This window comes from Macrobrachium nipponense, chromosome 7, assembly GCF_015104395.2.
Source record: "Macrobrachium nipponense isolate FS-2020 chromosome 7, ASM1510439v2, whole genome shotgun sequence".
Classification (NCBI taxonomy): domain Eukaryota; kingdom Metazoa; phylum Arthropoda; class Malacostraca; order Decapoda; family Palaemonidae; genus Macrobrachium; species Macrobrachium nipponense.
This window is the reverse complement of record NC_061109.1, coordinates 103,407,143-103,426,423: the sequence shown is the minus strand read 5'-3', so window position 1 is coordinate 103,426,423 and position 19,281 is coordinate 103,407,143. Positions and strand designations below refer to the sequence as shown.

Sequence of the window (19,281 nt, the reverse complement as noted above, 5' to 3'; positions counted from 1 at the left end):
CAGACGTATTGCGGAGAGCAGCGTTGTTTCATTGAGATGCGCAAGAGAAATGGTTTCCCAGGATGCCAGAGAGAGAGAAACTCTCTCAGAGGCTTTGTAACATACCCACAGGCACTCAAACAAGGCACATGATTGGTTCCCGGCACAAGATCGACGAATGAGAGCACGAGTGGATGTATCCTGTAAGCTAATTGGCTGCGCATCATTGCATCCTCTCCCAGCTTCTTCCCTTGTTGTATCTCGCCACTCTCGTTCACGCTGTCAACTGTGTCTCGTGTATCTTAGTGTTGTGTTCAAAATTAACTTTTCGTTAAGCCCTTACAATGCCTCCTTCGTGCCATGCCCCTGCGAAAGATTCTTCTAGTGAGCCCAAAGGAAAAGGAAGATGATGACCATCAGTGAATAGGTCAAACTTTTAGATATGTTAAAACAGGGCAGAAGTTAGGCCGCGGTGGCATGCCATTATGGAGTGAATGAATCGACAGTGCGCTACATAAAAAAAGACAAAGCAAACATCCATAAAACTGCTGCAATTAGCTTCAATAAAGAATTGAAACGTGTGGTAACTCCACATAATATGAGAATTCTGAAAATGGAAGCTGCATTAGCCTTGTGAGTTGCTGATTGCAGGAAAAAAAACGTGAGTTTGGACACTAACATGATCAGGACAAATGGCAAACCTCTCTATGATCAAACCTTGCCCGATGACGATGACAAAGATGCTGAAGAAGCCACTAAAGATGATTCTGATGAACCTCAAGCCAGTACTAGCTCTGCCACGGGTGATTCGCCTCCTTGAAGACAAGGCTTTACAGCCAGCAAAGGCTGGTTTGATAAATATAAAAAAAGAGATATGGCCTCAAAAGCGTGCCTTTGTATGGTGAGGCTGCCTCTGCCGACACCAATGCTGTTCGTCATTACATGGGGGATGAGTTTCCTAAGCTCATCAGTGATGGCTGCTACCTCCCTGAGCAAGTTTTTAACATGGACGAGACAGGCCTCTTTTGGAAGAGGATGCCTTCTCGTACATTTCTCTTCAAGGATGAAGTGAAGAGGCCCACAATGACAATGTCAGTCATCATGTGTGGCAATGCTGCAGGCTTTATACTCAAGCCAGGCATTATTTATAAGGCCAAAAATCCACAGGCCTTAAAAAACAAAAATAAGGTTCTGCTCCCCGTGTATTGGCTGCATAACTCTTAAGGCCTGGATAATGAAAGCCCTGACCCTTTTAAGGTCCTTCTCTTGATGGACTGTGCAGGCCATACAACAGACCTGCAATATGATGGGGTTCAGATTGAGTTTTTGCCCCCTAACACCACATCTCTAATTCAGCCGATGGATCAAGGTGTCATTCGTGCCTTTAAGGCACTCCACACTCGCTCCACAATGGAGGGCCTCATCGCGGCAGTCGATGACGACGACAAAGGCTTCACCTTAAAAAAGTACTGGCGTAACTACGACATTGCGTCATGCTTGACTAATATCCAGCAAGCATTGAAGGACATGAAAACTCAGACCATAAATTCTTGCTGGAAGAAATTATGGCCTAACGTGGTGCATGACTATGCAGGCTTCACTCCTGACGAAGTTCATCACTCGGCGGTGGAGAAGGCAGTGAGGCTGGCTCGCATCATCAGGGATGAAGGATTCATCGACATGACGGAAGAAGACGTCAACGGCCTTATCGATGCCCACTCGGACCCACTGACAGATGAAGACCTCCTTGAGATGACAAAGTCTGCAAGTGAAGAAGAAAGCGAAGAAGAGCAAGACGAACAAATTGAAGAGTGTGGCCTTACCCTAGAGAACCTGCAACAATTATGCAACATGGCAAGGGCAATGAAACGATTTGCACAAGACTTCAACGATAATATGGTTTGAGCTGTCAAGTTTGGCAACTGTGTTGATGGGATTATGTCCTTGTACAAGGGCATTTTGCAGCAAAAGAAAAAACAACGACAGCAACTACCCATCACCATGTTTTTCTCCAAGGTAAAAACCCCAGCTACACCATCAGCGCCTCCAGTAGAAGAGCCTCCGAGTGAACCTGAAGCCTCTACGAGTGGAGTAGGAGCCTCTTCTCTGCCACCACCAGCCTCTTCGCCTCTCTCAGAAGCAAATGTTGATGATCCAGCGTTGATATCTGACAATGAGGCGATTCCCCAACTGATTTAAAGGCCTCATTATACCTGTGCAGTAACACCATCATCATCATCATTCATCATCACATTCATCGAACTGCACAGGTCTGTCGTCGTCGTTGTCATTGTCATCATCATCGTCATTTACTGGAGTCAAGTCTTAAGATACTAGTGTTATTGGTGAGTGTAGAACACCATAATACGTATCATATGAAAGAGAGAGTGAATGTATAATATTAAGGTTTTATAATTAAATAGATTTAAGTAAAATATATGTGAGTGAGTGAATCTCTAATATTAAGGTTTTATAATTAAATAGATTTAAGTAAAAAATCACTATCGTTGCATAAGTGCAATCCTTAACCCCTACCTTGTCAATGCTGTATACCCAAAACCACTTAATATGTTTATACAAAACAACCAACACACTTGAAAATAAAACTGGATGATAAACCATAGTCACTGCCTTCTTTCCCATACTGATGACAAGATATACATATACTCTTAAGCTTATACACAACATAAAAATGGCACATTTTTTAGTCAATTTGTACTTTTCATAACTAAAAAACCTGAGGTCTTAACATTACGATAATCTTCTAGCGCCAGCTGGAAATCGTGTAATCAAGGAACTATTGGCATCTTTGCTTGGTCACGGGGTATGTGGGAGTTCCCACAAAGCCTTGGGCATCCTGTGAGCCCATCAGTTACTTCCTTTCCACCTTTAAGAGAGGACGTGATTACTCTCTATCTCTTGAAAGTCGGTTTAGTTTGCAGGTATTGTTATTTCCTTAATAATTCATTCTTTAATAATCAAATTCCTTTCAAAATTGGGCTGTTTTTCCTATTTGACCTTTGAGCTTGTAGCATTCTTATTTTCTAACTAGGGTTCCAGTTTGGCTTGTAATAATGAAAAAATAATAGCATGAATACAGACAAAAATGTATACTACTACAATAATACTGTTAATAAAATGGAAGTTTACAGCTCACTGTGCACCTTTAACAATCAAATTTGGTACAACTGTACAATAAGGAATGTGTACTATCTGACAGTCAAGTTTGGTACCACCATGGAAGCAAGATTGTTTGAACTTTGGATGTTCTTTTATATATTTTTCAGTAATATTTTAAGTCCACACACATCACACAGCCACAGTACAATAAAGACCTGGACCTTGATCGTATTAGAACTCGAAATAATTGGATTTCAATGGAAAATTTTGAGTAAATGTTGCATCTAAGCTCAACCAAAAATCTGGAAACAGACCCAAGGAATCATATGATTTCTGTAAACAAAAGTGGTTAGGTCAGCTGCTGCTAATAGGCATTGTCCCCATGCACATTTGGTGAGGAAAACATAAGAATCACAGTAATGAACTTAAGATTATTGATAATTATAATGTAAGAGGCATTCTGTGACAACCTTAAAATGCTGTGAGATTTTTAATGATAGGCTAACCCTTAAAGTGTTGATAGTTGTATCAATAGTTGGGTAAAGTCACAGCTATCACACCAAACAAAATATTTGTAACCTAATAATGGTAAAATCCGTAGGTTATTCAAGTGAATCACTAGTGATACAGCTTTTGATACTGTAAACAAAACTCATTACAGCAATTACTGTGGATAATTACCATAATTAGACGTTAGGATGAGCGAGTTCTCACTTTGTTATAAGTGTAGGATCTCCATCCATAATTCTAAAAACTAAAAAACTCTATAAGCCTTATCAAATATTTTCTGGAGAAAATGATAATTTGAAAAAGTTAAACGTATTTTACAGAATATAAGCGTTGTCATCATATGCCCTTTGCATTTGATATTGTTTGCATTCTCAAAATCTCGGCTGATTGAGCTACCAATATCTTCATTGCCATTACACTTGGGTGGTAGAAGATATGTAATTTATATACTTTCTTGTAAATTAACAAAGTTAGGTTTAAAAGTGGCACGATACTTGATTGTATAAGCGTTATGGGTTTAAAAGTGGCACAATACTTGATTGTATAAGCGTTGTGTGATTTCACTAGTTTTGAACATCGATTTTGCCCCCGCGTTTTTTTTTTTTCTTTTTATAGTGACGGCAAATGACGTCGGCAATCAGCCATTTCTCAATTTTGTTGCTTACCATATGTCTGGACTACAGGTTTACAATCGCTTCATCTGTAATTTAAAGCTGGGAGAGAGAGAGAAAGACTCTGTTGCCTGGATTAGGTTGTTCCACTGACACATATCCATTAGCAAAAGTTGATATGTGTATTGAGCATAATGTTAATTTTAATAACACCCTTGTTTTACTGTATCTAATCATATTGCATGTATTATTACCAAATTATCGAATTATAATACATAAAGAATGATCTGCCATTTGCATTCTGGTTTTGTTTACATTCTTAAAATATCAGCTGCTTTCATTTTACAGATAGATCACTGTCTTTAGAGGACGACTGGAAATTAATTTACAAAAAAAAGCTGGGTTTAAGAATTGCAGCTACTTTATTCATTAACGAAGTATATTAAAAAAAGTTTACATGTTTTTTTTGTCAGTTTCAGAGAGTGCTTTTGCCTGCCAAAACATTTTGCAGTCTGCTCATTATTCGTAATTCCTAGATGTGCTTGACTTACGAAAGTTACGATGCTCACAATTCGTAGTTCCCAGTTGTGCTGGACTTCGAGCCTTGTTTACTAAGGGGCAATATTTTCTTGGTAGTATTTTATAATCAAATTACAATTAAAGAAATACATTTATGAGGATCTACTTCCAATTGGTATTAATCCGCTGATAATTCAGTCACATTATAAAGCAGAAGTGCCTATGAAAAGTGCCCCTATTTCACAAATATGAGAAAAAATTTAATATCATGACACGTACTGAAAGATATTTTAAAGTTAATTTGTATACAGTATTCCAGTAGACTGTATGATGGTTTGTTTATGTCTGTTTATGGCTGCTCACGGCCACTAGCTAGCGACTTAACTTAGGGAATTTTTTTGAAGTTTATAACAGACATAATTTGGCTTATTTTCAATATTTTATTAATTTCCTGTAAGAATTAGACTTGATTTTCAATGTTTTATTATTAGCAACAATAATTATGCCCAACCCTTAAGTACATACTGTACCTAGCCTAGCCTATGGCGCTCAGTCAACCATCATATTATGGCCAAATTGGGCGTACATAGGGCAGTTATTTTACTACAGTATATTTAACAATGAAAAAACTGTACTGAATGGTATGTTATCTAACACTGAACTTATTTAATTGTAATTTATGTGTATTTATGGGAATTGTTTTGTATAAAAAGGCAAGGTTAGGGTAATACCTGGTGGTCAAGAATGGATTAATCCATTTTCAGTTATTTTTTATGGGAAACATTCATTCAGATCTCAACAAAATCACATTTCGTTACTTCTTCTGGAACAAATTAACATCGAGGTCCAGGGCTCTACTGTATTATTAAACTGAGTTACTTTACATGCTATTTTCCATCTTCTGGCAAGCATCTTTGATATTTTCAAGTCATCTGCCAATTATATGTCAAGATTTGCAATGAAATTTAAAGCGAAGTTCTGGGAGACTGCCGCCGCTGCCAAATTCCAGACAAGAAACAGGGCAGACAACTTCAGAGTCTGAAAATAAACAAGAATTCTCTCTCTCAGGAAGAAGATTGTAACCTGAGAGAGGCTAAAATAATTATATGTGGGGATTGAGGGAAAGACGGATGAGAGCCCACGCCCAAATCCTACTAAAATGACATTGTCCCGAACATCATGAAAGACACATTCTGAAAGAAATAAAGCACAGGCTACGATAAAAAAAAAAAACTACCTTGGAAAAGGAGAGCGAAGTGAAACTCCGCTCTCCAAGACAGTAAAAGTAAAGACTGCCATATCACGGGGGTCCAAGCTTGGTCGATGACCAAACAGCCACCGCCTATATGCATGAGTTGCCAGATGCCACAGATTCCTTGTTTTACAATCTTTTATTGTTTTTACCAGTTTCACGCTAGCGCTAGAAGATTATCCTATCATTAAGACCGAAGGTTTGTTCTACGTATGAACAATTTAGTCTTCATTAATTGAAAATGTCATGTGGACTTAGTCATGACATTTATTAATTTTCAATAAAAATTTCCTAGATAATATTTATATATTTCATCTGCAACATAAGGGTTCCTCATAATAAAAAGCATTTTCTTACATAATTTGACCACACTTACCTGTTGTATATAAGCTCGAGGAGGCCCTTGGTACCATAAGGGTGTTGGGGTAGGAGATGGATCAAGTCGTATGCCTCCCTCTGGAGCAGGTGGAGGAACACTGTAGTTTTTCAAGGATGTGACATATTCTTGTGGAAGATAACCAGGAAGAATGGGCAGGTGCCAGAGGGGTGCACTAGATTCAAATTAAAAGTAACTGGTGGTAAATATATACAATAATCCTTGTATTACTGTAAAGATAAATATATACAATAATCCTTGTATTACTATAAATTGTAAATATGGTTACACTTTTTTCACATCTAAACTTTACCCTATATCCACTTTAGGTCAGGACATGGTATTTATGTCACTTTAAAAATTTAGACTTCTCCACACAAACCCACTTCTTTACCATAACTTTTCTGAGGCAGCAGTCACATTTCCATACAGATCCCAAAGAGATACAATTGGTCACTGTTTATTTAGTTCAATCCGCATGCCACCCAAAGGGTCTTGACAGCAAAGCCATGGATGGCATTCTTACTGGCATGTGGAAGCACAAAGGTCAAAAGGTAAAAGATGATTTTTTCTTGTTAAATGTAGTAATGGATACCCCATATTCAGAGGCAAAAGGATGCTTTACACAGATGAAACAGCAATAAATATACCCCACTCCCCCTTTTTCAAGCTAAGACAAGACTTGACTTACTGCCACCACGAATCAAGAATCTGGCGTCTCAGGACTTCAGTTCTGCTTTTGACTTCAGGGGAGAATATACTGCATCTATGTTTCACATGACGTCTTTTTGTAAATTTGCTTATAAATATACCAAGGGGTTGCTGTGGTTTTTGTTCTTGTCTTTTACAATAGTATGTCGGTTGTAAATGCAATTTCCCAAAGAAAAGTGCGAAGAAATATTAGAAAAATATGTAAAAATAAAAAGTTACTGAATCTTCATTCTCAGTAAATTTACATAAATATTTTTCAACAATGTGCTATGAATTCGTTACTGATTTTATTTCTTATCTGTTTTGATATTGTGTGAGCTGAGATTATAATTTTAGAAAATAAAATTATTTATTTAAAAAAATATTCAAGTTAGTAAAATTTATGATTGTCTTGTAAAAGCGGCCCCACAAGGGGTTGTAAATGGCCATTTTCAACTTCTCGTGGAAGGTAGGAAAATTTTTTTTTTTTTTTTTTTCACCATTTTTTTTTTTTTTTATAAATTGGCTAACCTCAAAATTTACCCGGCCTGAAGAGCAGCATACTGATTTTTTTTTACCCATCCACAAAGGGTTAATAATAGACCTAAAGATGTGTGTTGCCTTCAGAAGGGCACAGTGCCCCAAACCAAAGAACTAGTAATCCATTTTTGTATCTAGCAATACAGGGCTAAGGAAAGGCTAAGTTAACAGTACTGGCTTGGAGGCTTCAATTAATGGAAATTGAGTTTGGGGATTAATCCAAAGGAGTTTGGTGGACTGGGACTCCAGAAAGTGGATAGTATCTAGGACATGACATATAGGTAAGTGTGAAAACCAATAGACAGACAGAGCGAGGTGTTATCTAAGCAACAGACAAAGTGAGTACAGGAAAGATAAGAAAACGAGGGAAGATAGGAAAAATGTGAAAGAAAAATAAAAATGGGGGCAAAGCACAGGTGCTTGTCACAAAAATATTGTAACAAAACCACTGATTTAACCATCTTAATTCCCACAAGGCTGGCGTAAATGGTTTATTCTTCATGAGTGTGGAGGGACACATATCTGTCAACATTTATACCAGATGCATAAATGGAATGAACACTTGATTTGTTAATCAAAGGATATTCTGTAGAATTCTATATAGTTGATAAAAACCAAACTTAACGCTGTAAATATGTTCACTAGCTTTAACATGCAAGTGCACCAAGGCTCGAAGGAACTAAAACACAAGGAGCAGAAGAAGCCATAATATCAGCCAAACACACACACACACTAAACACAAGCGAAACGGGCAATAAACCGGGAAAAGGCCAAGAGAAGTTAACATGACTCTCGCCCAGGTGGTCAAAGAAAGACTGGCGTAGCGGCGTGGTCCTCGACCACTCCTCACCCGAACTACGCATACGTTGCCAGATATCACAAGATTCCTTGCTTTCATCTGCTTTTTAACCGGATCCAGCTAGGCGCTAGAAATTATACTACTGTTAAGTCCGAAGGTTTGTTCGCGTATGAACAAACACCTTTTGAAGGTGCCATACAACAGAAAACTGTAGCATAATTCACACTACTTTTATGCACATGATGCAGCACCATATACCCATCAAATGCGTGACAGTGGTTACTCAAGCCCATGAGCTTCAGGAGATGCATAGACTAAGTATCCAACTCATGATGGTGGCAGACAATCAGAACCACTGGCACTGGTCAAATATGCCCAGCAGCTGATAAACAGTTGAAGGGTTGGTGTTCCAACTCCATCATCCACCTCATGCAGTCCCCTGTGTTCAGTGAAAGCCAATCTGGTATAGCCGGGGACCATATACCCACTTAACAAAAGTTACAAGTTACAGGTTTTCACTTAAAACAGATGCAAAGTCAAGTTAAATAAAAACATGTAATTAAAAGTGCTGGGTGACAGCAGGTAAGACAATGGTATTCTACATTTACCCAATCATAACCAACAGTTAACTACGTACCTTGTTAACATGTTTAAATAACCAAGTACAGCTAGCACTGAGGGATCCACCTACATAAAATATGATGGTTTCTACTCCCATAGGAACAATATGATTTTATTTCACCAAACTGAATCACAACATTATTCCCTTACCACAGAAAGAGAAAAGAGGTTACAGCTAATAATATCACTTTTTTAGGATGAGTTGCAACATATAGGCCATAACGATAGTAGCACTGGGCTACCATTTCTGGGATAGTGCATCCTGGTCCTCCACCAGTACCTTCACCTCCCTCAGCCATCTCAAATTATCTTCATACTGCAAATAAAAGAATATGATATAAAATGTAGTTACAAGACTTAAATGAATAAAAATGTTATTGTTATAATACAATTAAGTTTGTTCATACTTACCTGGCAGATATATATATAGCTGTATTTTCTGAAGTCCGACAGAATTTCAAAATTCGCGGCACACGCAGTGGGCGGCCAGGTGGTAGTACCCATTCCCGCCGTGGGAGGCGGATATCAGGAACTATTCCCATTTTCTATTCATATTTTATCAGTGCCACTGTCTCCTGAGGGGAGGTGGGTGGGCACTTTAATTATATATATCTGCCAGGTAAGTATGAACAAACTTAATTGTATTATAACAATAACATTTTGTTCATGAAACTTACCTGACAGATATATATATAGCTGAATCCCACCTTCGGATGGTGGGAAGAGACAGAATAGGATTTTTTGGGAAACTTCAATTAAGTAGATGATATACATCTTAGTTCCTCACCTGTTAGCATAGCCGACTTCGTGATTACTGTCAACAAAGTCTGCTTCTGCGTTACTAGAGTTGCCAGCGAGGTAGAGACCTGTAATGCTGGTGCGCTCTAAATGATCTATCAACGGGGGCGTGACCACAATGTGACTAGACCATATGACCATACTTCTGAGGGCAATGAAGCTAAAACCACCACCTGACCTAACCTATCAAAGTTAGTTCCATAACTTCTAGGCTAAAGAAAAGGAACGCGCCTCAAGCGACCAACCCTTCAAAGTTAAAAGCACACCTATCCCTTTTCTATAGGATAGGATTCGTGTTGCTTCCTGCCCCCAATAATATATCTACGGATATGTAGGTCTAGCGACTTACGGATCTGAAAAATGTCGTCTTCACATCCCACGTCGGAGGGAGTGTGAAGCGAACACAGAGTTGCTTCGCTAAAGCGTGGCACTCAAGGATGTTTTACTGAGTGTCACGCTCTGTTGAAATGCTTCCGAGGCCCCAACCGGCCCCTCACCTCTTGAGCATTCATATTAAGAAAAATCTCAAATCTTTATGCAAACATAATGAATAGAGGACCTCTTAAAAGAACTCCTTGGCTATAATGCCAGGGTGTTTTTTGGACATGAACCCAGTCTGGTCTTTTTACGGAACACGCAGATTGTCCGTTTTGACCTTGACTTCTATAGTTTTATCAAGATAAAACTTGAGAGACCCTACAGGGCACAGGACTCTAATGCCCTTGGCCCAATAATTTGTGCCATACCCTTGGTCTACAAGCCTTCGGGTCAAGGGTAGACAGGTTTTCGTTCTTATCAAGAACGGAATGCTTAGAGGACAGACCGCATTATGTCCTTTAAAGCCAAAACCTCTGATGATGGCTAAAACCTCACTAATAACCCTCTTTGTCGTGGCTATGAGCGGTTACAATATTAGCCTTTCTGGTCACGTGTATTAAGTTCGCAGAAAGGATAGGTTCGAATTGCTTTTGGCATCAGAAACTCAGACTAACGTCTAAGTTCCATGCCGGAACCTTTGATCCAGAGAATTTTAAGATCTCCACAGACCTCAAAGATCGTGAAGCTTTGTTGTTTGACAGAACCGAATCTCTGAGCTAGAGGCCGTCCACAACATATTTGCATATTCTACAATAGTTAGGACTTCTAGCTTATCTCATACTTCAGACGGAAAGATAGAACCATATCTCCAGAAACGGCCTCCTCCGATTGAACACTGAAAATAGGCAGCACTGCTTTGCCTTGGCCAAGAGGCTGCCATTACTCTTGAAGATCTTATCGCTCTGTACCGTTGAAGACGAAGGTAGATATTGAATGCAACCTACGTCTTCACAGACAAATCGAGAGAAGGATTCTCAAGATTCTGAACCTGTGCCTACAAATGACTGAAAAACGCTAACCGCTATTTCATTGCTGTACCGGAGAGAAGTCGTAGTTGCAATGAAAGCGGGGCGGGGGTTCTTCAGTAATGAAAACACAGGGGAAAGCTGCCTGAAGAACTGCTTCTCATGGGCTGAACATTTGGAAGTAGAGCTGTCAGGTCGGAGAGTAGGCGATGTCTTTTGACATATCTGTTAATTCGGGTTGAACAATGAACAATTGTACACCTACCGATATGAGATATTTTTAAAGACAATCCCAGATGTCTGCAAAATCATTCGCATTATCGCAGTGTGGATGCAGCGGAGACTTGTACAGACTTCTGTTTACCGTGCGTTAAACAGAAAAAGATGAAAGAGTCTAAGAGATATCTCTGTTGAAAATTCTCGCAATATCGAAGGCGATGGAATCTATCGTCACAGCAGTAGATGGTCCTTCATAATTGCGGAGAAACCCCCGTTAATCAGAGACCTAAGTCCATGATTGTTGGGCAGAGATACGGTTCGGTAGTCAATCAAAGCAGGAGAGAGAGAGAGACATAACCAACCGTGCCAGGTAATCCATATTCCACAAAGGAATGCGTTCGGCTAGAACCACCGAGCATACAAGATATGCTCGAGCAATTATATTTAGGCGAAACGAATTTCGGTAAATATAAAAGTTGAAATGGTGTTGTCGTGACAAAACCATAAGTATATAAAATTGAAACAAACTCCTGGGAGGTTGCAGGCAACCCAGAGTTGCAGTTCAATTAGAATACTTCTCGTCTAAGTCGCAATCTGTAGAATAACTAGGAAATGCGCCTACCCCTCGGACAATTCAACTGCTTAGTAGAATCATGTCGCGAGGTTAATATACGTAGTATATTTATAGGATTCTGAACAACGATCTCCATCCTAAATTCTTTCCTTCAAGAAAACAAAATAAGGATTGGAGATCGACCACCTTCGATCTCTATCAAAGAGAGTGAAGGAGAAGTCTTCCTCGAAGGAAAGCTTCAATGGTGAACAGAATACTAACTGCCTGAGTTGCCAGCTACTCCCTTTACGAAGGAATAGGTATGATATTATCGAGCAAAAGGAAACTCTCAAGCAGGCCTATTTAAACGAAACAGAATTCGCTAAAAACAGAAGCTGAGTCGGTGTTGTCGTAACAATACCTGCAGAGTTGTTCTTACTCCGAAAACTCTTGGAAGGTTGAAGGGAGTGTCAAATAAATACATTAGAACAACAGTTCTTTCGGCTTCTATCCGCAGAGGTAAATACGATATGCGTATATGACTTGACCCATGCGTTAGCAAAATGACGCAAAGATAAACTACGTAAGTATTGTAGTAATTTGAACATCGAATTCTCTACTACATCTTTCCTCGACGAGGAAGAGAGAAAGAAAGGAAAACGACTGTCCACGCTCTAATGAATGTCCTTGATTACCAAATCCTTTTGGAATGCTAGCGAGGTTGAAACAGCTCTAACTTCATGAGCGTTCACTCGCAGGAGGCTCAAATCACTCTTCTGGCAAGATGAATGAGCCTCCTTAATATTTCCCTTAGGAAAAGAGCCAGTGCATTCTTCGAAACGGGTAAATGTGGTCTCTTCCTGAGCACCATACATTACCCGAAGGACCTTTTCTTACAAAGACAGTGGCCGCCTGTGCGACAACTTGCGTCTTAGTAATGCAAAAGACCATCTCCAGAAACGCACTCAGCAAAGGAACGCCGAGCGTCCAAAAGACACCCTCGCAAGGTGCTTGCCGAGCGTCCTGGAGAATGTCTCCACTATAGGACGTCGAGCACCTCCAAAAGCTTCTTCACGTCTAAATTGTCCTTCTTATGCCGAACCAGAGACATAAGTTGTTTGACTGTGCAAAGCAGCTTGCGGACGTCAAAACTTATCAGCTTGCTTTTTCGAAGAAAAGAAAGCGAACGTTACATAACGTATACGGAGCGCCATTAGGAGAGGAGACGAACACTGAGTTACTCCTCCGAAAGGTGGAATCTAGAATGGTTTACCAAGACTCTTTTCCAAGAAAAGGGAGTAATATTCGAATAGAGATCATCAAGAGAGAACCGAGGATCGAAAAGGACCGTTCAATGTTCTTATGATATTGGACATAAGACTTCCCTCTTGAGCATTCATGGATCTAGTCTACAAGTCTTTTCTTACTCCCCGGATGAGCCTCTGAAAATGAATGAGAGCTCTTCCGAAATTTGTTAACGAGTTTATCCGCTTAAACGATAAAAACGTTAAAATCTATGTCAATGAGAACTACCCCCACCCCTTTATGAGGGGTCCCCCCACTTAAATGACAAAACGTTTAATATCTTGACAATGGGGAAAACGTCCTTACTTGACAAAACTATTAGCCCTTTGCTAATAGGGGAAACCCTTTAACATGACCGAAAGTCACCCAGGAATCCTAGTATATAATCTTCCCGATTCTCAGAGAAATCGATGAAGAGGAAAGAGGGATCGAAGAAAAAATTCGGGTATGTTTCTCCGCTAACTCCGAATCCTTTTTGTAAAGGAATGTCCTGTGGAGAGTCCTGAAAAAACTCGTCTTGACGAGCGTTTATAAAGCGTCAAGCGTCCTAAGAAACGTCGTGAACAGCAAATAAGACGCCTTACTCTCGCAAAGCGTCCTGCCGAGCTTCCACCGAAGCGTCCTGGCGAATGTCCAACAAAAAGCGTCCTCATAAGCGTCCTGCTGAGCGTCCTCAAAAGCGTCCTGCTGAGCGTCCTCAAAAGCGTCCTGCCGAGCGTCCTCAAAAGCGTCCTGCCGAGCGTCCTCAAAAGCGTCCTGCTTAGCGTCCTGGAAAGCGTCCTGCTGAGCGTCCTCAAAAACGTCCTGCTTAGCAACGAGCGTGTCTGAGCAGAGACAACCAATCTTCTGAACGACGTTTTCAGAGAGGAACTCGTTGAGCGCCCTGATGCATGCAAGGCCCGCCAAGAGGCGTCCTGGCGAGCGACCTTTCCAACATCTCAATGTTACGACGAACCGCTTTTGCATATGACGTTGAATATTTTCAAGGGACGTCCTCATGCGAGTCTCCATGGAGAGCCGCACGCTGCTCCTGAAGTGTGTGAACACTAAAGGAAGACGTATGGCTTTCGTCTTCAAGACGGGCCTTAAAGATAACTCGAGAGCCCTGACAGGGCACAGGACTCTTTCATCCTCTCGTGACGAGAGAGAGAGGACGTGAAGCGTCCTCTTCTCTAAAGCTTCTATAGGGGGCGCGAGTCCGTTCCGAGAGCTCCAACCCCTGTGTGGGGAGGACGCCTCGGAGGACGAGAAGCAATCCTTCAAGATTCGTGCACGTGCTCGATCTTCGGCAGCCTGGGAAGCGACAACAGGACCTGCCGAAAGGAAGCCAGATCAGCATGAAAAACCCGTAACCTTCCTTCGGCTTTTGACATGCCCTCTCCCAGACACCAGCGTGAACACACTCGTGAACACCTGTGGGGCGGTTGAGAGACCGAAGCAAAGTGCCCTGAATTGGTACACCGTCCCGTCGAAGATGAAGCGGAGGTACTTTCTGGAGGACTGATGGATGGGTATTTGAAAATACGCATCCTTCAGGTCCACCGAAAGCATGAAGTCGTTCTCCTGATGGAGTCCAGCACGGAACGTGCCGTCTCCATCTTGAACCGAGTCTGGCGAACAAATCGGTTCAGGGGAGAGAGATCTATCACCGGGCGCCAGCCCCCCGATGCCTTTTCCACTAAGAAAAGGCGGCTGTAAAGCCCGGTGACCGATCTACTACGACTTCTACAGCTCGTTTGGTCAGCATGGTCTTGATCTCCTGCCGAAGAGCGTCGTCCTTTGAGGATCCCAGCACATAAGTCTGAAGATGGACCGGGTTGGAGGTGAGGGGTGGTCGAGATTCGAAGGGTAGTAGATATCCCTCCCGAAGGACGTCTACTATCCAGGTCTCGGCACCGTAGCGCTGCCAAGTTGCCCAATGGCTCGCTAGGCACCCCCCCACTTCCGGCAGCTGGTGAGGGGGAACGCCGTCCCTAGCGTTTCCCACCTCGCTTCGACTTCTTCCCAGCACCTCCTCGGGGAAAGGAGGGCTGGGAGGAGGGCTGGTTACGGCCTCCTTTACCAGAAGTTGAAGCAGGAAGAGTCTTTTCCTCGGGGCGGTCGATGGAGCAGCCGTCTTAGCAGCCGAGGAAGCGCTAGCTAAACTCTTAGGCTTAGCCGCAGTTGTACGAAGTTGCCCAGAAACCTTCGTAACTGCCTGGTGAACCAGACGGTCACTGTCATCAGTGCGCCGTCTTTCCACCGCAGCGTCCACCATCTCTCCGGGAAAGAGAGCGGAGGAACTCTTCATTGGTCCGTTACGGAGTCCATTTACCGCCTCACGCCCGGCCCCCTTGGCTACTCGTGTAAGGACAGCGTCCCTACGACGGAGAACCAAGTTGGCCCACAGGTTTGCCGTCTGATGGGCGAGGTAGGAGATGGCCCTACCTCCAGACTGGCACAGTCTCCTGAAGTCGGGGTCTTCTTCGAGGGCAGCACCCCCGGAGTCGGCCGCGACCTTGGATACTGTGAGGGACCGACAGATCCAACCAAGAGACTGCCTGGAAAGCCGCCATAGCGGTAGCTTCCAGGCCCAGTGCCTCCTGCTGCGAGAACCACAAGTTCTCCGACAGGAGCTGCTGCAGGGACACACCTGGAGTTAGCCTAGCTAGCTCCGGGTTAACCTGTTTGGGCGGTATTGGATCCACTGATGGCACATAGAACTTCCGCTGTCGCTGCAGAGGAGGAGGAAGTAGCTTGGAAGACCGTCCTGACTTAAGTGAGTCCTCTCGTCCTGAGACGAAATTCTCCACCTGGTCAAGGACTGAGTCTGCAAGCTCTGATCGCGGCAGTCCCACCGTCATTTTGGGTTCCCTCTTCGGGCCCCACAAAATGACTCGAGCCGGGACGTGGGCTCAGATGGTGGTAGCGGCGATCCTTCCCCCAGGTCGTTGTGCTGACGATCAGCGCAATAACCTGGGCAAAGTTCCTCTGGATCTCGGGAGTCACAGCGTCCTGAGGAGTAGGACCGTCCAGTCCCTCCAACAGGAGCAGCTCTCGAGACCACCCCTCCTCCTTCAGAAGGAGAACAGCAACAGACCCCTGACGGTCGCCTCCAGCCACTTGCGCGTACGACCTGGCTGGTCCTAAGACCATGCCTGGTGCGTGCGGCATCGTGACGGGATCGTGAGCGGCGCACCTCTCACGATCACTCCTAGATACCTCGCTCTTCCGGTGTAGCCCGAGGAAAGTTGAAGGTATAGGAGAGACAGACCTGACGCTCCCCCCCCGCTCGCTGGCAGGACCAGCGTGCGTGGGGGGCTGCAGCCGATCACCAACCCGCGGTGGGGATCTATCTGCAGGCCTGGCCGTGCCGCTCACCAGTGGCGAGCGGCTCGACTGAGTACGTCGACCCCGATCCCGTGCGTCAGACGAGCTGCTGCTGGCCACCGTCTCCGTCCGGTCCCTGTGGGAGCGACGGTCAGGTGATCTGCAGAGTTCGCTTTCGCGGTGAGACCGGTGAGCGTCCTCACGGCACGTCAAACCGCTGGTACCAGCCGAAGCTGGTGCCGTTGGTCGAGGGGACCTCTTCCCAGCCTCAACCCGTGGCCGGTCAGAGACCGTCACGTCAGCCCGAGGTACCGGCTGGTCGCTACGAGAGCGGCCGCTGGCCTGGCGAGAGTCACTTGCGCGATTCTCGACAGTCTTCTGCTCCGTGCCTCTGTCATGACGGTGAGCGAGCTCAGGCGTCTTGACTTTAGCTGCACGGTCGCCCGAAGGAGACCGTACACTCGGACCTTCTCGCGAACGAGAAGTCGAGCCGGTACCTGGCTTAGCAGCAGTGCTACCAAAGACCAGGCGCGGATGTACCAGCCGTAGCCAGCACATCCTTGGTCCCCGTCTTCTTCTTCTTCTCAGAAGAAGAGACGGACCCTGTTCCCGAGGGAACAGGAGGACCAGCAGAAGCACCCCCCGTCACGCCAGAGCGAGACGGCCCTTCGAAGGTCCCGCAGGAGCCTTCTTAGGGGGGGGAGGAGGCAGCCTTCTTCTTCTTCGGCTTGGAAGCCTTAGAAGTCGAAGGGGGAGAGGCGGCAACAGACGACGAAGAAGACGATGAAGACGACGACGACACCTTCCTCTTCTTCTTCTTCTTCTTCGTCAGCTCTCTCAGGACGGACGTCAGGTCTTCCATCCACGGAAAAGTCGGGCCAATTGCCGAAGCAACACGCCCCGACTGATCCTGTCCGGAAGGACCTGAGACCGGTGAGCACCTCCATGACGAGACGCGACGTGGGCAGGGGCAGGCACGGCAGGAGCGGCAGGGACATCAACAGCAGGACCAGCACCATCAGGACCAGCACCAGCAGGACCAGCAGCAGCAGGACCAGCACCAGCAGGACCAGCACCAGCAGGACCAGCACCAGCAGGACCAGCTCCAGCAGCAACATCGGCATGAGCGTCCCGCACTGCGCGCTTCGTAGGAGCGGCGCAAGCGGCTGGCCAGCAACATTAGCTGCAGGTACAGCAGGTACGGCAGCATAGTCCGGCGTCACAGGCATCTCCGATACAGCCAAACTCATCATTGGAACGGGCGGCCGATCCAGGGGCGAACTTTTGGGACAGCGAAAGTCGGGAGTCGGCAGCACATAAAATCCAGGTGGCGGCGGCACGCCCCTCTTAGGTACGGCAGCAATCGGTTTCTGGATTGATGCCGTGGGTGTCACCGACGCAATGTGTTGCGTATACACTACATGAGGAGGGGCGGCGTACGCTGGTGTGGACATTGTGTTTGTCGTTGTTGTGACTACACCATGAGTTACAACTGCCGACCCACCCCGCCAGACGACTTGAATCAAGCCTGGATACTAGGGGCGCCCTGCAGTCCCAACGACGCCCACACCTGTCCAAGGTCGTCACTCACAGAAGGCACACCTGAGGGAGGAACAGTCGGGTCAGTTAGAGGGGCACCCTCGCGCCCGGGGGAGGACGAACCCCACCCAGAGCGGACGGAAGACCCCGAGTACAATTGAACATCCGGGTATCGGGCGCCCTCCTCCACACTCGACGGATCGAGTGAGGAGAAGGACTCCGAAACCCCCCCCGCAGGGGAAGGCGCAAATCGTGGGGGCTGAGCTGGAGGCAGGAAGGATGACGAGGTATCTGTCACCAAAGGAGTCGCTGGAGAGCTTTCCGACGACTCCTTGGTCGGTCTACGCCTCTTCCTACCCTCGTACAGCACCCACTGCGCCTCGGACCAATTCACACACACATTACAAGGTTCGGCTCGGGAGCATTCTCGCCCCCGACACCGATAACACAATTCATGTGGATCAATGTCTGGATAAGAGCGAAATCCGCCGCATTTACGCCCCTCCAGCCCGGGACACACTCTACGGGCAGCTGGTGGGCGCGGCGAAAGCTCTTCTTGATCCATAATTAAATTCACTTTCAATGAAAAATGACAATTTGTCGAAAATTGCATTTTTCCTAACTATACAAACCTGAGGTCCTTTAACAATAGGAAGGTAACTAGCGGCAGCTGGGACGGTCGTAAGCTTCGAACAAGGGGAGAACGGTAGTTAACTGCTTGTCCGATCGTGCGCGCACCGCGCGCCCGGGCGGTGAAGAATCACTTTTTGCTTTAGGCCCATGCAAAAAGTTGCAGAGTGAGGGGTGGCATGAGGTGGGACTATATGTAAAGGACCTCAGGTTTGTATAGTTAGGAAAAATGCAATTTTCGACAAATTGTCATTTGTTCCGATACGTAATACAAACCCTCGTCCTTTAACAATAGGAAGACTCACTTCTGGTGGGTGGAATCTGAGTCTTTTTGGTGAACAGACTGGTGTTCGTCCAACCTTGGAATGCCTCCCTGGTCGTAAGAGCAAGGGAGGGATCCAAACCTCTGTCCGATTGATCGGGGTGTGCACCGCAGGATCAATGGTCAGACCTCTGAGCCAAGTACTAAGAGAGAGGCAAGCGTATCTCTTCGTACCAGCATTGCAAGAACTTGTTCCTGTACGGAGCCAACATAAAGTTATGGGTTTGTCTCAAGTAGGCATCCACT

General features: G+C 44.7%; 1 protein-coding gene across 1 annotated transcript in view; it reads right to left on the bottom strand.

The window, feature by feature from the left end:
• Positions 1 to 19,281, bottom strand: part of LOC135217178 (sterol regulatory element-binding protein cleavage-activating protein-like) — a 184,931-nt gene that overhangs the window by 163,170 nt on the left and 2,480 nt on the right. Inside the window, 2 exon segments of the mRNA XM_064252899.1 lie at positions 6,368 to 6,542; positions 9,168 to 9,333. Coding sequence (XP_064108969.1) covers positions 6,368 to 6,542; positions 9,168 to 9,316 — 324 coding nt within the window. The 5' untranslated portion in view covers positions 9,317 to 9,333.